This window comes from Leuciscus leuciscus (assembly GCF_965113295.1).
Source record: "Leuciscus leuciscus genome assembly, chromosome: 7".
In the NCBI taxonomy this organism is placed as follows: Eukaryota; Metazoa; Chordata; class Actinopteri; order Cypriniformes; family Leuciscidae; genus Leuciscus; species Leuciscus leuciscus.
The window spans coordinates 27,792,682-27,810,377 of record NC_138731.1 but is presented as its reverse complement, the minus strand read 5'-3'; the positions used below and the strand labels follow the sequence as shown (position 1 = coordinate 27,810,377).

The following is a 17,696-nucleotide window of genomic DNA, read 5'->3' as shown; positions in this document are numbered from 1 at the left end:
CATTAAAAATACTGTGTTAAAACATTATTATTTAGATAATAATCATCATTTGCATGATTTTGAGGCCTAACGTTGTAACTTACTCCATAAAAAAAGTACAAAACAGTGTCCCTCTGCTAGTGGTACCTAGAGGAGCGGGTCAGAGATTCACTCTCTGTCCTAGAACATGGTCTCTGTCTGTGCTCAATTGACAGACCTGGCATCTGACAGGGGCATCTGCTCGCCGAGCCTGTGCCAGCGCGGTGTATACACGGAGACATCTGCTCCATTAGTGCCCAGGGGGCATCCTGGGCAGTACAGTAGACTGGGGGCATAACTACTGCCAGCTCCCTTCCATAGCACATCCCATGAATAGCATGGTGTAGCTGTTAGCCATCCTCAGTAGGAATAACCAGTGATGTTTTCTTAGAGGGAGGAAGATTTTGCTCTTTTCAAAATGTGTAAACATACATAATTGATTTACAGCATTGCAATTTTCTATTATTATGATATTTAATCAATAGAGTTACACTAGGTACAGTATCATTTGATGGTGCATTTTTAACCTTAATGGGTATCTATAATAAATTGCATGCTATAAAACGTCTTTGGTCAGCATTAAAACTTCCTCTCCCATATGAAAAGTATAATGTGAATGTCAATAGTATATTGTAGATGCCTGTATGCATGTTTAAATTGATGGTGTGAGGCAATTTTTGTGAAAACATCATTTGAAAGAGAATTTGTAAGCATTCTATATGAATGTCTGAAGTATGAAAATATTAATTAATCAAAATGTGTCACAGAATACAATTGTTTGGTGTACTTGATGTACCGTCTATGCAAAGGATTCAAAAGTTTGTGGTCAGAATTATTATTTTTTTTAACAAATAATAAGGACACATTAATTTGATCAAATGTGACAGTAAGGACTTTTAGATTGTTACAAAATATTTCCATTTCAAATAAATGCTTTTTTTTTTTTTTTTACTTTCTATTCATCAAAGAATAATGAAAATAAATCAGTTTTCACAAAAATATTAGGCAGCACAACTGTTTTGCAGTGTTGATAATAGTAAGTAATGTTTCTTGAGCCACAAATCAGCATATTAGATTGATTTCTGGAGGATCATGTGACACTTAAGACTGGCGTAATGACTTAATTGCCATCACAGGAATAAATATATTAAAATAGAAAACCGTTATTTAAATGGTATTCTTTTTTTTACTGTGTTTTTATCAAATACATGCAGCCTTTGTAATCATAAGAGACTTCTTTCCAAAACATTAAAAATCTTACCGACCTCAAATTTTTTAATGGTAGTGTATATATGTAAGGAACTTGTGACTTAGAATCTTGGAGGTCCGTTAATGCTCTTTTAAACAAATCCGTTCCGGTGAAATTTGACCTGAGGGAGTTTGGAGTGCACACAGGTGGCCCCGTAAAAGCTCCATTTCAACATCTGCTCAGGTTCCATAATGATATTGATCAAAAGCATCGATTAAATTATTAAAATACCCTCTAATCCTCCAGATTCTTGTCAACAATAAATTACCCTTTTACTTATTTTACCATACAATCTTCTTCACATCAACAGTGTTTGAAATAATACAATCAGCTACATTACTATATCCATCATAATGGATTTAGAGAACTTCAAAGTGTCAAAGGTCAGGTACTGACTCTGATGTAGAACAGTCAGCGCACAGGTTGGTGTCTCTCAGGAGTTTGCCATGAGGTCATCAGCCATCTGACATGTAAAGAGCAGCGGGGTCAGGAGGTCACCGGTTACAGCTTGTGTTACAGCATAACAGCTTTTAATGGACGTGGACTATTGCGGACCATTAGCACCATTCGCATGTGCTTTCATGTAGGAAACTTGAAAACCTGCCTGCAAAATGACAGCATTATAGGGGTGTATATGCTTTGATTTTACAGATGGACAGGACAATTTTTTCTAGAACATCTTTAATTTCATCCATCCATGAGATACTGATTGCATAGAATCAAAATAGTTTTGCTGAGGAGTGTAATAGTGTCAGATAACCGTGCAATTATACGAAATATATTTGCATAGCTTCATAATTACATAAGGTTATAACTGCATAACACAGTTTTACTAAATGCTGATTGCTCCTTTTTGGCAGCTTAAAAAGGGATTATGTTGTACATAAGTTAGAAAGAAAATTAAAACGGACATAATGAACAATTAAACATACCAAAAGTAAGAAGAAATAATCAGATAAATGGAGTAATCTATTCGATTACTGTACATATTGGCTGTCTGGTAAGTCAGCATTTTGGAATGGGACACATTCTGCATGTGGCCTTCTCGAGCATGTCTATATAATTAATAGAGAGAGGGATAATGGTCCAGTATTAGGGAAAATTTTGATGTTAGATGAGCTATGTTAATGAAAAAGTGATGGAAAAGACATTAACTTCTCGTTGAACCTAGAGGTTCAAATGAAGGAGCAATACTCAAATCAAAACATTTCATCATCTCTTCCTTGCCAACAGAAATTAAGGAGCCCACACAGAAGGTTCAAGCCATGAAGAAACTGATCCATCAACTCCCCAAACCCAACCACAACACCATGAAACTGCTCTTCCACCACCTGAGGAGGTATGTCTCCATCCATAACACCAAATAGTAGATCCCACAGGACTTTTTAGGGGCCTCTGAATCATTTTAGGTGGGTGGACTGGATACCATCTACGTTGATAGTTTTCTTGTTGAAAGTCACAAGTAAGAAATTGTACACAATAAATTGACCATTTGTGTTCAATTGTGAGATCTTTGTATTTTCCTCTCATCTGAGCTTGATTGATATCTGTTGATAGCTTCAGAAAGTTTGTGCAAACTTTTCACAAACTTCTGTGGTGTGAAACCTTGCACTCCTTTCACTAATAATAGTCAAGCTCAATGAAAAAGACTTCGTTTGAAAGCATGTTTCTTTGCACGTCTCAACGTATGAGCTCTCATTAGGTAGTTCCTTTTTCCTTTTTGCAAGTCTACATTGTGAAATTGCAAAGGACTGACATTTACATGACTATCTAGCTATCTAATGACCCTAGCTAGGCTTTCTTCATGAAGGAAATAGTGACAGATTTTTCTATATTAAGGAAATAATGATTTTATTTTCATTTTTGGGTGAATAATCCCTTCCATGACTATCTACCAAGTTACCAATCACAGGTTGAGTCTGCTCTGCTCCACTAACTGACCAAAACCAGGCTAGACTATAAAGGGAACTTCCCATTTTCCCCATAAATTACAAAGACATTCTCTTCATTCAGTAGTTTTTTTCAGTGAGCCCAACAATAATGCCCAATCTGAAAACCTTCTACTAAAGGCCTCAGTAAACAGGATGCAACATGAACAGAGGACTTAATATGAACCATAATGTGTGTGTGTGTGTGTGTGTGTGTGTGTGTGTGTGTGTGTCAACGCTCAAGTCCTTGTCCATGATAGCGCTACTGGCACAGCCAGAAGGCCATATGGCTAGTCTCCATCTCCCAGGAGGGGTGTTCTATCCCACTTTACCCTTCTGCACATTTACCACCCTGCACAGGAGGGCCACAGGACTCATCTCAGATTGATGAGCGCCCCCCTCCTCCCTTCCCCCAATGGAACATGCCCTTTGGCACTAGTGCTAAAGTCTGTTGGGTTGCCCATGCCAGGTCTCCCAATCAGAAAACACTAATGTGTGACTGAGAGAGAGACACTCAATGAACGACAGTCGATTTCTAGACAGGAACATGATATTCGGAGAGTCTGAAAATGTGCTGAACAAAACTAGGTCTGCATTCCATGAGATAGCTTGATGATTTAAAAAAAAAAAATTATTTCTGGTTAACATGCTACAACACAAAACTGCTGCCTCCTCTTCTACAGTATTGGTCATGAGTTTTACAAATGCATTTGCCACAGCTAATGAATTGTATATATATAAAAAAAAATGTTTTATATTATTCTCAATGCTTAACATTTTAATATGGATTATTATTATTATTATTATTATTATAATTTGTATTATTATTATTATTATTATTATTATTATATCATTATTGTAAATGTGTTTTGAGCTTTTTTGTGTTATTTACCCCCACAACTCTATCAAGGTTGTCATTATATTATATTATATTATATTATATTATATTATATTATATTATATTATATTATATTATATTATATTATATTATATTATATTATATTATATTATAATATATTATATTATATTATATTATATTATATTATATTATATTATATTGTATTATAATTCTGCATATTGTTTACCATTTAATATTGATATTATTATTATTATTATTATTATTAGTTGTAGTAGTAGTAGTAGTAATAGTTTTATTATTATAGATTTAATTACTGCAGATTTGTATTGAACTTTTTTTTTTTTTTGTAGTTTCTTCTGTCTTTACAGATGATAATATGTACACATATATTTCACTGTGAATGTAAATCTACACAAGCTGCCCCTCTAACCCCAACAAAGTACTGTACCCCCACTGTTGGTTTTGCAGCGTTTCCAAATCTGTAGTCAAATCTACACACAGGCACGAGGGTAAAGCATTACCATAAATTCACTGAATGGCGGCATTAGAAAATTCATTCAGCTTTTATTCTGCTTACTAAAAAGCTGTTACAGTGGAACTTGTGGTGACACTGAAAATCCCTGTAGTGCCACCAAGTCTGTTCCTTCTCCACAGCGACGTTCTCGCTGCTCCTTTCTCTCACTATTAGAGCAATAAAGTGCTTCGAATCCAAAGCACAGTGCTTTGCTTTGTGGGTACCACACCCTGACCAAGTGATGTGGTTCTGTTTATTTTATATTCTCACTTAAGTCATACTTGTTTCTGTCTACTGCTTTCCCTCTCTAAATATCAGGATGACTTTCCCATGAATAAAGGCAAGGAATGTGCGGTCACAGTGAATTAGGTTAAAGTGTGTGTTGTATCTGTTTTCTAAGACAAATGTAGTCATTTTGAAGTCTAGAGTAAGATGAAGAAAGAACAATGAGGTTATAGGTGCCGTGCAGCCTATGGTACAATGCATAAAATAGTATTGATAATAATGCATACATAATTAGCTTGTTTTGTCAAGCAACTTTGGCAGCTGTTACTCGATGTCTGCCCAAATGTCACTCTTCGCCTATACACTTCCTGTCCTCTAAAACAGGTATAGTTAACTGAAGCGTCTCTCTGAACTCCTACTGTCATGCCTTTGTAGGTTATATTTTGCGCTGACTTGGCTCATCTAAAAAGTGGTGAAAGTCAAAAGCTCTTTGTTGTGGGCGCTCTCTATGCCCGCATGGAACCAATGTTCTTTTTTTTTCTTTTGGTCCGTGGAGCCTGGATTCAATAACCAGTTGTGTGCTCGCATTGTGATGATGTGGTCAAGGCAACCAGATTTTCTCAACAGTACACTTGCTCAGTAGTGCTATTTATGCCATTTTTTGTGGGAGGTTTTGTCACCACCGCTCATATTTCCCGTTTACCACAAGTGATTTAAAAGGCCACAGGTTTTGTTTTTTGTTAGTAATTCAAGGTTCCGTTTGCCTTTGTGCTGGGAAAGAAACCTGGAGAAACCTCTGATCAGGAAAGCCAAGAAAAAAAAAAAAACTCTTCTCATCTATGTTTGGTGTTTCTTAAATTAGATTGAATAGAAGTGCTGCTGTGCAAATTTTGATATCCACAACAACAGTACATGCACAGCAATTTATAACCTTTTATGGGGCAGACAGGAAATAATAATAATAAAAAAACAGTAAACAATAAAAAGAAAATCTGAATATTGTAAGTGGAAAATCAAAGTCACGCTCAAGCCCCCCTGATAATAGCGAGCCTTTCTTTTATTAGTTCAGTCAATGCCGTCGTCTTATAACACGAAAATGACACAGTTTAAAGCTTGGAGCGATTCTGTAACCCCCACCCCACCTCAATTTATTATTCGTCCCATGATTCTTCAGGAGCCAGTTAGGCTGACCCAATTAGCACTGGCCTCCTAGGCGGGGAATGACGGCATTGTGCGCTATCCTCCATTTCCTGTCATGCCCCGCTTGCAAACGAGATGCTAATTAATAACCATTGGCATCTTGAGCCGTACACGTCGGCTTATGTACGGGATATCAATGATTTGTCAGATTCAACCAAGCGTAACGCAGTCACCTCCGGTCAAGCTGCCCACAGCCTGGCCCTTACCCAGACACCAGAGCAAAGCAACTTCACTGGGCTCCAAGTCAGCTGATGGTTTAATGAGCGCATTTTGCCATAAATACCCAGATACTGAGGACCAGACTGCATCCTTCCCTTTTCCAAATCAACAAATTTCTTTACTGAAAGTGTTCATTTAGATGAGGTGTAAAAAGATGCATTCTCTTACATATCTGGGGATAAGTAGGTGATAGACATTATTTTAACACAATATTTTGTTTTAAAAATGATAATGGGGTATATATTATAAACACACACACACACACACATACTGGTTTCCATGTTTTATGGGGACATTCCATAGACATAATGATTTTTATACTGTATATTCTTTCCCCTAAACCTATCCCTAAATACAACACTCACAGAAAACTTTCAGTATTTTTACATAAAAAAAAAATAAAAATAAAATTATAAGCTGTTTTCTTCATAGGGACCAAAAAATGTCCACACATGGTCAAATATTACGGGTATTACTATCCGTGTGGAGACATTTGTTCCCCATAACACAGGGAATACCAGGTACACAGTACACACACACACACACACAGACAGACAGAGAAACAGAAAAATATATATATTTTTAAATGCATTTTATATATTTATTTATATTCATGCATGTTTTTGCTTTCATGCATGCTGCTTAGGTCATTTTGGTGAGAGACATTATGTTAATACAAACCTATTTTAATAATAATAATAATTTATATACATTTATAGACATATATACAATGTTATCATATTATTTTAGAACAAAAAAATGAAAAACTATATATATACACGTTTACAATTATTTTTTATATGTATGTTATATTTTTTGTTCAAAATGTTTTGAAATTCAAATGAAAAAATATGTACGCTTTTTTTTTTGTTGCATTTTATATAATTTAGATATATCATATTTAAATATGCCACTCAAGACAAGTCATTTCCTTTACATGGCTCTCTTTGATGACAGTGTGTTTACAGGCTAAAGAACAGTTTTTTTTTTGCCTGCTAGAAAGCGTCTTAGTATTGCACTTCCCAAAATGTGATACTACTGTAATTGAAAATGATAATGACTGTAATTAAGCTTCTATCATGATTTTAATCGATCTGGCATTACTGATAGCGGGGATGAATGTGAAGGTGGGGGGTGTGGGGGTCATGTATATAGTGGTGTCACAGTGGCATAATTACCAAAAAAACACTAAAAGGTTCAACAAAAAGCTTCATATTTAATGTTTTGAAAAATCACTTCGGGAAATGAAGTCTCTCTCCTTAAGATCATTAGCAGACCATTAGCAATGGCAGCCGAGATCCTTACATCATAGTGCGCTAATTAGGTTAAAATGCTCATGGCAGGACAAGCGTCTAGCTGTGATGTACAGGGGAAACGAAATGGCCGAGGTTAATTATACACATTAATGGGGAATTATTGAGAGCGCTTGGCCTGCCTCTTAAGTTGTGTTTCTCAGCTGAAATGGCTTCCCAAAGTCCTAATAACACACGCGGAGGGACGTCACATGTAGCACCATCATTACCTCTTTACAGCTGAACGTGCCTAGTTGAGGAAGCCTGTGCGTGAGTATTTTGACAACAACACGGGGATTATAGATTGTTGAATTGCATTGCATAATTGTAGACCATTATTTTGATAGATGTGACCATAAATGTAGATGGCACAGGACGTCGGTTACACTACGGTACAATATATGTGAGTGCAGTAAACCCAACACACTCCTAATCAGTACCTTTCAGGACTGGGCCGCTGTAAAACCATGCAAAGTTTACTTCAAAATGTTAAGCCTGCTTCCCACCTCTTAGTCAGGATCCCGTTGACAACTTGGAAGGCAGCCCTCCACCACAATCCCTCCCACCCTTTCCAGGCCTCAACCCATAACAGAGCCAGAGGGCTCCAATCTGGCTCCTTCTAAGAGTCCTCCAATACCCCAGTATTGATTGTCTCTCCACCACAGCCAAACCTCAGCTCAGAGACATTCTGCTAAAAGTGCGCTTAGATGCCTCCAAAGACCAGGCACAAGTCCTCAAAAACACCCTGCCGATGGTCCGTCACCAATGTTCTAAGTAGGTTTTTATGACAGGAAACGTGCACACTTTAAGCTTGGGGGAAATGGTTGTACTTGTACGCCATTGTCAGTTCTTCCATTAAGGATCTTCACGAGAAACTAAATTCACTGATATTGTATTACATCAATGATCCTGTGTTTTTCTGTTTTACAGACTCTTGACGAAGTCAAAGAAAAACTTAATGTCAACCCAGGGCATCAGCATTGTGTTTGGACCGACTCTCATGTGGCCCGAGTTTGAATCAGGAAACATGGAAGTCAATATGGTGTACCAGAACCAAATAGTGGAGTCCATTCTCATTGAATGTGTGGAGATCTTTGGACCAGGGGGCATGTAAAGTGATCCCAGAGTATTCTGGAAAGAGACTGCCAAAAAACAAAAACATGTTGGCTGGCTGGATGTTACGCCCATGTAAAATAATTTCTTGCTCCTTTTGCCATTTGAAAAAGATTTTTTAACAGTCACATTTATAATTTTATATATAATTTTAATATATAACTTTATATTTTTATTTTTGTATAATGCAAATTTCACATTGTATCATACCTGAAACCATCATTGACAAAGTTTAAAAGCTGTATATTTGTAATGATAATGGTAGGGGAATAAAGCAGTTTTTGTAAATGGGTTTTGTATACTGATATTTCGCATTACATCATTTTAATTTTGGATGTAGGCAATTTTTGCCAGTTTTTTGTTAAACTTTTATTTGGCACAAACCTAAACCAGGGGCCTCATTTATAAATCGTGCGTACGCACAGATTTGAACTCCGAGTGTGCGTACGCTAAATTCCACAGCAACGCTCATATTTATAAGAACAGACTTTGATGTGAAACAATGCTTAGCATCATGTCAGGTTCTAAGCAGACTTGCACTTTCCTTGTGGCAGAGAGTCGGAGGACTGCAGGTATTTGGAAATCTAAGCAATTCTTGCCGCTCGACATTCTCAAGTAAAGCATTTGCACGTTGACTGGCGCTCTTTTATATGTTAATGACATTAATTAAGTTGTGTTTACGAGATGGACATCTGAAAACATTCAGCTGTACAATTTCAAGATCATTTGCGATTTAAACATTTCACATCTGGAAGAGAGGCGTACGCATGTTTTATTTGTACGTACGTTCGTTTTCTGACTCACAGGTACGCACGTTGGAGGATTGATCGTACGATCAAACGTAGGATGGTTTCTACGCAATATTTCATAAATGAGGCCCCAGATCTTGTGGTTATTTTCTAGCAGCGCAAACTTGCTGTTGCAACAGGTATTTGCTTTATTATATTGCGACGTTGTGTTTTATTAATGGTAGATATGTACATGTATTTGGTTGTTTTTATTTTAAGTCAAATTATTTTTCATTAAAACAGTAAAAAATATATATGCCTTTCAAGAATATTTCATGCTGTATTACAAAGTCTGAGTTTTCTGCCTTTACTTCTGCAGCCTCCTTCTGTCACTCTATGGGCTCTTTGCATTGTCAGATAACGTACAGCGTGATCACATCGGTTTCTAATCAAACTGCCAAAGTCCTCTCCAATTCTCGAACAGCAGTCTCTTTTTATTTGCTTCCCGCAGGCCAGTACTGAGACTGTCTGCATGGAATGTGTTTTTAATTCCATCCCAAAGATAAGAGAGAGTCTGTAATTACGGGAAGAGCCATCCATCCTTGTAGCATTTTCCCTGCATCAGATCCCTCATAGTTTGGCATCTCGAGCAGTAATGATGAAGGGGTACTGGAGGAACAGGAGGGCGACATAAACCAGATTTGCGGGCTGTGCGTCTTTCTAAATCTCGACTGAAAATAACGCAGTGAAATGAGCTGCAGCTTTTAGTGACCTCTCTGGCACAGCTGCGCTTCACTCTGAGACCTTAACGAGTTCGGCAGGCCACCAAGACCTTCATCTCAGAACCTTTGAAAAGAAACACAGTTTGGTTTTTTTTTTTTTTTCACAAAAAGTTTACAGAAAGCTTGGATCTTGTATTGAACACATTGTCATTATGTCTCGACACCTAAAAAAAAGTTTCACATGCCAGGCATGCTCAATTGCTTCAACGCTGGACGAGAAGGAAAAAGAAAAAAAGATGGCACTAAGAGCCATGATTATGATTCTAATGCAGTCAGAGCTTTAAGTTAAACACACCCTGTGAACTCAAGAGTCTTCTATTTGACACTTGAGTTCCAATAATATAGGATGTAATTTAGGTGTGATTGTACTTAAAAATGTCAGGCAGCAAGTCATTTCAACTTAAAGGGTTAGTTCCACCAAAAATGAAAATTCTGTCAGTAATTACTCGCCCTCATGTTGTTCCAACCGCGTAAGACCTTTGTTCATCTTCGGAACACAAATTAAGATATTTTTGATGAAATCTGAGTGCTGGATCACTTCTCCATAGGCTGCTAGGTGACCGAAACTTGCTGGCCCAGAAAAGTTATTAAAGAGATCGTTAATATAGTCCAAGTGACTACAGTGGCTCAATCTTAAGTATATCAAGCGACGAGAATACTTTTTGTGCGCAAAAACAAACAAAAATAACGACTTTATTCCACAATTCATTTTCCTTCTCTCTGGGCCTCTAGTTGGTTCACGTAGTGTTTTAGCGCAGCGCGTCTGTGTTATACATCACCACGTAGGCTCACTATTGGCCGACGCTGGTCATGTGTGTGATGCGTGATGACGTATAACACAGACGCGCAGCGCAAAAACACTACGTGAACCAACTAGAGGCCCAGAGAGAAGGAAATGAATTGTGGAATAAAGTCATTGTTTTTGTTTGTTTTTGCGCACAAAAAGTATTCTCGTCGCTTGATATACTTAAGATTGAGCCACTGTAGTCACTTGGACTATATTAACGATCTCTTTAATAACTTTTCTGGGCCAGCAAGTTTCGGTCACCTAGCAGCCTATGGAGAAGTGATCAGCTCTCAGATTTCATCAAAAATATCTTAATTTGTGTTCCGAAGATGAACGAAGGTCTTACGGGGTTGGAACAACATGAGGGTGAGTAATTACTGACAGAATTTTCATTTTTGGGTGAACTAACCCTTTAAATAACATTAAACTGACTTAAGTTATACAAGATTCAAATATATATATATTTGATCAAAATAAGTTAAGCAATAAAAAAATTAAAAAATTGAGTTAAAGCAATGTAAAAACAAATGTTATCATAACTTATTGATCATATATTTTTTACTGTGTATATATATACACATGTTGTTGGGTAAGTTACTCTAAAAAAGTAATTAATTACTAGCTATACTAATTACATCTTCAATAATGTAATTATATTACTGTACCAAGTACTTTCTCTCTCTAAAAAGTATTGGTATTACTTATTACTAATTACTTCCTAAATATAAAAAAAGGCAGACACGAAAATGCACATTTGATTCTTTCTAATAAACAATAATTGCATAAATTATTCTTCAACTGACCAAAGTGCATAAAGAGAGGTTACATTATAAACATTGTACAGTAACATTGAAATTTGATGGTAAATCCACTATTGTTTTATATAGAATTGTCGTATAGTCTATACAGTTTTTAATGCAATTACTGTAATTAAATTAGGCTACAGAAAAATTAAGAGTAATCCCTTACTTTAATTTAATTACATTTCCCTTGAAAAAGTACAGTAATTAGATTGCTTAGTAATTAATAACACTCAACACTGTGATATATATGGTCTTGGTCAAAAGTAAGCACTAAACATGTTCAGTTCATTCTTGCATTAAATGCTTCAAATAACAAGAAATCTAAATGTGTGGGTGGATGGACTGAGGTGGTAAGTAACCCAGGGGAGACTATTGGCAGATATTTGCCATGTACACGAAGCGAACGCCCAGATTTATTTTGTGCTAGATCCCATGGTCACATGACACTGCATGGGCATTGTGCAACACATCTCACACTTTGAGAGCCGTCGTACTGCAGGTGGTGCTTTGCTCATTAATATGTGCAAAATTAACGTCTCCCATCAAATTGGCTTGTGAAAAGGTGTGGTGCATTTTGAGTGTTTGGAACGTGGTGTGAAGTGACTGAATCTAAAAAAAAAAAGAAAAAAGCCAAAGTATTTATTTCAGTATTTCACACAGATTGCTTGCTGCAAAGATTTTGACCTTGCCAAGTGTGTGTGTTTGAGTATATTTATGTTTTTTTAAAAGTATCTTATGCTTACCAATGCTGCATTTACTTGATCAAAAATACAATAAAAAAGTAATATTGCAAAATATTGAAATTTAAAATAATTTGTCTTCTTTTGTAATATATTATAAATGTAATTTATTCACGTGAAGGCAAAGTTGAATTTACAGCATTACTTCACTCTTCAGTGTCACATGATCCTTCAGAAATCATTCCAATATGATGATATGCTGCTAAAGAAACATTTCTTATTGTTATCAATGTTCAAAACAGTTGTGCAGCTTAATACTTTTGAGGATTCTGTGATGGCATTTATATACACTCATTATTTGGTAACAAATAACAAGTTGATCAAATTATCAGGTCTGCTACCACTGTGACCAGTGTGAAGGGCTCTATTGACGCCATGCGGTCGGTGGGCAAGGGGCGCGCAAAGCCGTATGAAACTGTGGCCTTCATGTTTTCTCTACATAAGCCAAGACGTTCCACTTCTAATGATTTCATGTAATAACTGGAGACCACTGCGCTTTTCCGAACCCCGACAAACTCCCACACACCCCACCCCCACATTTTGTTTTCCCATCCTTCTTGGCAGAGCTTCATGGAAACGAGCGTCTTTGTAAGTCCGCAAAAAAACTGAAAAAGAAACGCAAGAAAGGGCCCAAAAGTAAATGAAAGCATAACAATACAGTGTCCCTGTGAGATTGCTGCCATGTTCTAACCACCAGGCCCCATTAAAAAGAGCCTGGGCTCCAAGAGAACATGGCAGCATATTGATAGCATATGAATGAGTCATACGAGGACAACTACATCTCTTTCTCTCTCTCTCTCTCTCATCCATTCCTCCGGTCTTCCTTTAAGATCATAGATCAGGGCAATGTTACACAAACTCGGAGTGAAAAGATGAGTATTCTACCTGTCACTTCAGCCAGGACCGCCTTCTCATCATTCGAGGAGAAACACAAGTGATATAATCACACAAGTGTACTGTATAACCACAAACAGTAGTACACACTTTCCCCTTGGTAATGGTATAATTGGACAGCGTGCCACAACATGAGCTGGTGTGAAAAAAAGACTAAAATAAATAAACTCGCATCGAACAGCAAGCAAAGAAAATAAAAAGACTCTTCCATCCTTAACAAATCATCTACAAACCTATTTAAGGACCTTCCCTTGTGTAAGAAAATAAATTACTTTAAAATGAAAGTATATTATTGTTGTTATTTATTTATATTATTATTATTAGATACTAACAATGGCATTTGACGAATAAGAACTAACAAAAATAAGGTAATAGATATTATAGGTGCTAGTCAGTGGGGTTAAGCAAAGAATTAGAGAGCTGACCTGTTGACCTAGAAGGTTGAATTAATATTCCCGTAATTAAACGAAAATAATACAAAAATAAATACATATTTAATACATATGAAGAAATAAATCCTTCCTAATTTGGTGACAGCCATGCTCAAACTGCACTGTGACCACTAAATTTTGCTCGAGTCAGAACTTGAGGGTTCTCATTAAAGTGCCATTTCCATTTTCCATTTCCTAAATCCTTTTGCTGGTTTCAGAAGAGGCTGTGATGATTCTGTGCATTTCATTTGCAGTGAGTTTCTGCTCTGAAGTCTGTTCCTGTTACAGCGATGATCTCAGAAATGACAGAGAGAACGCTACAAGTGTTCTTACCTTCACTTCCAAGAATCGAATTGAGATGCCATTATCTGATAACGTTCAAAGGTCTGAATATCTTAACTAAGCTGACCTTAAACAGACGAGTATTTATACCTGACGCTGTATCAGATCAATTCACTTTAGTGATTCCCCTGTCAGATATTAATATATCTACCAATGTAGCCATATAATATGAATGGCAGCTTTCCAAGCTCTGTGCTGCTGGGAAGGGGGGGTAAAGAAGACCGCACAAGTCTTAATTCCATTTGTTTTGCCATCGAATTCGGCCGGCATTAAATTTGCTTCCCTAGAACACCATCAGTGAGAAAACAGCAACAGGCCAATGAAATGGTTTAATGTGCACTGAGTTTTATAGAGGTTGCTATTAACTTTTTATATGTGGGGTGACATTTTGTGCCGAAACGGCATGTTATAGGCTTTATGGCGTCATTAGGGCCTGACCTCAGGTCGGCCCGGGGTAGATGGCAAACTCATATGACAATGCAGGATAAGGTGCAAACAAGTCAATCACATTCATCTTCTCCTTATAAATAACACAAGTCTCAAATATTCACTTTCAGATGAACAAAAAGGCAAATCATATATGATAATGTAGATAATGTAATACGGCACACAAAAGTGTCTCACTGACTCCTTAAAATATGAAATACATTACATATGGAGGTAGGATATTAGGACTATTTTTCTATGAGCTATGAAGGAAGCACCCCTACTTAATGAGGAGTAATGAGACTAATCTCGATTGCTTGCGAGAAGACGGCAGCGTGATTATATTTGAGCCTTTAATTCGAATCCTCCGTCCGGCGCACCTGAAAAATCGATGCATCTGATATAATAACGCCTGAAAGTCTGCAGCTTTATTAAGAGAATGTCTGATAATAAAGGAGGAATCCTTCAATAACTCCTGCAATAAAAGTCAGGCCTCTTTTAATAACACATATGTTGGCAGGCCTGAAGTGGGCCGTGTGATTGTGGCATTGCTGTGATGTGAAAGCAGACACTTATATCTTTATGGAAAATCTGACAGGCCATTGTTAGTTTGCCCAGATTTTACATTTTGCAAACACATATAAATAGCTAGTTACCATGCCCCCTTAATTATGCAGCGGGTTCCCGGCTGCAACGCACAGCCAGATCTCCGACGCAAGGAAAATAAAAGAACCATATTTAGATTCAACCACAGTCCTGGGGAAGCCTTGCATCAACCTTTACTGAGCCTCGGGGGACTTTGTCACAACCTGGCAACCTCAGGTGGAGCAAGAGCCCACAACGTTTCAAGCCGCAACTTGGCTGCCGCTCTGTCGGAGTGGGAACCAAAGACTCCAGAATTCCAGGCTGGAGTCCTCCGGCACAAAGGATAAAAATGGATATGAACTGAAATATGAGGTGGGCCCGCCTTTGCGCGACACGAAAGCGGTTTCAGGTTTTTTGATTGTTTATTTTTACTTTGTTCTTTTTTTTTTCATTAACCACAAATATGAAGTTGCTTTTTTTTCCAGCATACGAGGACATTAAAATCACATATACATGTTTTTCTTAAATAATAGCAGAGAGGTTTTCTGGGTCATAAACTCTCTTTAACAATGAGGCTGGATTTTAAATCATAATGTATTTCTTGGGGGTCACGAATCATGACATGTGCTCCTCTGTTGACATCATGTCACTGTCTGCTCTCAGGAGGGATCTGAAACCGTCCCCCAGAGTGTCCCAGGAGAAAGCGCTGAGGTTCACCTAGGAAACAGAGAGACAAAGAGAATACGAGTGAATGAGATGGAAAAAGCAGAGAACTGTGAAAGTCTTATGACAGATTTGGAATCTGATTGTTTAATGATTAGTGAGTAGCGGTTCTCAAGTGGTTTCGTTTCAGGATGTAGATTTTAATAAATTCCATCATTTTAAATTCGACATCAAGTGAGACATTTTTTATTGTATATTTATTTTTATTAAATGTGTTTATCAAGTCAATAATTCAATAACTCAAATTGTGGATGACAAACAAGGTGTAAATGATGTCACATTTAATGTAGCCTGTTTTGTATTTTCTTTTATCTTGCATTAAAAATTATACAAGTGGCAAATCCACCTCAAAATAAAGTGGATGCATGACCTTTGACCTCAAAAACAAAAGAAACAGGAAGCATTTTCTTTCCCTGTGAAAATAAGACTAACTCTCTTTTCCTAACTGTGCATGATTAAATGTTTTTATTATATTGCATGTATTTTTTTGCATGCAGCATTGCTTTTTTTTTCTCCTGCTGTCCACAGTACTTGATAACAGACTTGCGATCCACAAATTAATGACTTGACATGACTGATTTGTTGTATACCTTAACGGGATTTAGAGCAAACAAACAAAAAAGGCAGGTTATAAATATGATTCCTGCAAGACGCACGACTTGCATTGATAACTGATCATGTATTAGCCTTGAATCACAGTGTTTTAAGACTAAAAAGCACAACATTTTTTAGAATTCTCTGTAGAAGTCTTTGTGGTTGATTTGATTTCCAGTGAAATGAACCTGATTATTTACCTGAATAACATGTTGTCTGACTAATTGTGGACGCTTGCAGAAGTCTTGTAGTCTTTTGCACAGCTGTTCAGGTGTTGAATACAGATATGTTGCTACAAGAGGAAAATACATATTTGATAAGTAAGAAACCTCAAAGAGCAGATGAGATCGCAGGCACTTTAAGCATTAAAAATTCAGCTGACACCATGCTGTGTGTGATGCTGTACATTATTGAACTGTGGTTATATTTATTTATTTATATAAAAATGCCAGAATGGTTTATGGCAAATTCTTTCGATTGTGCTTTAAGATGAATAAGTCATTATACACAGAAGTTGAACATAGCCGCTTTGCCTGTGACAATAAATCTTCTTTTGCATTTGAAATTGAGCTAGTTTTCTCATCACTGGCAAATCATAAAAATGAGAGAAGAATTTTACCAGGGAATATTTCAGGATAGACCAAAGCCTTCGGACACAGGGGATAACAACCACAATGGACCGCTTCTAACCTGAAAGAGAAGATTTATGTCATATAAGGTTCAATCAGTGCTGTATTGACCAGATCTATTCAAATGACTCCATTTCCCCAATTAGAAATTTCTGAAACAGTGCCCATAAAAGTTCAGCACAATGAGGCTGATGACAAACCAAAACAGCTGCCAATACTAAACAAAGCCATCATAACTAGAGGGATCATTATTTTTCCAACTGACCGACTGACAGATGGAGCGGCACCCTGGACTACACCTTGATCAGTTTCAACCGTTACACACAGCAGATCAAAGCATTTTCAATTCATTTTTTTACTTCAAATACCTAATGAACTAATGCTACCTCATAACTATGGCATAGTTTTACACACTATCTCATGCTTTTAGTTCATCAAATAGTTCAATCTAGGGCAAACTTTGCTCCCAACTGATTCAACTCATTTGAACCCCTATTGCTGGCAGTGGAAATGACCGGCTGTTTAAATATTTTGTAGAATGAATATTAATATTTAATGAGTCTATCCATCTATCCCTTCACCATCAGATCCTCATCTCATTTCCCATGCTAAAAC

At 37.0% G+C, this 17,696-nt stretch overlaps 2 protein-coding genes across 7 annotated transcripts in view; one reads left to right on the top strand and one right to left on the bottom strand.

Annotated features, from left to right (window-relative positions):
* The window catches only part of arhgap15 (Rho GTPase activating protein 15), a 35,287-nt gene extending 25,630 nt beyond the window's left edge, over nucleotides 1–9,657 (top strand). For both annotated transcript variants that reach the window (XM_082176403.1, XM_082176402.1), the window contains 2 exons: nucleotides 2,501–2,606; nucleotides 8,435–9,657. In XM_082176403.1, the coding sequence (XP_082032529.1) occupies nucleotides 2,501–2,606; nucleotides 8,435–8,618 (290 nt within the window). In that variant the 3' untranslated portion in view covers nucleotides 8,619–9,657. The remainder of the gene's footprint in view (nucleotides 1–2,500; nucleotides 2,607–8,434) is intronic.
* Nucleotides 9,658–15,031: 5,374 nt separating this feature from the next.
* gtdc1 (glycosyltransferase-like domain containing 1) overlaps nucleotides 15,032–17,696 on the bottom strand; it is a 37,865-nt gene continuing 35,200 nt past the window's right edge. For all 5 annotated transcript variants that reach the window (XM_082176408.1, XM_082176405.1, XM_082176409.1 and 2 more), the window contains 3 exons: nucleotides 17,072–17,142; nucleotides 16,653–16,744; nucleotides 15,032–15,852 (listed from right to left, as the gene is read on the bottom strand). In XM_082176408.1, coding sequence (XP_082032534.1) covers nucleotides 15,751–15,852; nucleotides 16,653–16,744; nucleotides 17,072–17,142 — 265 coding nt within the window. In that variant the 3' untranslated portion in view covers nucleotides 15,032–15,750. The remainder of the gene's footprint in view (nucleotides 15,853–16,652; nucleotides 16,745–17,071; nucleotides 17,143–17,696) is intronic.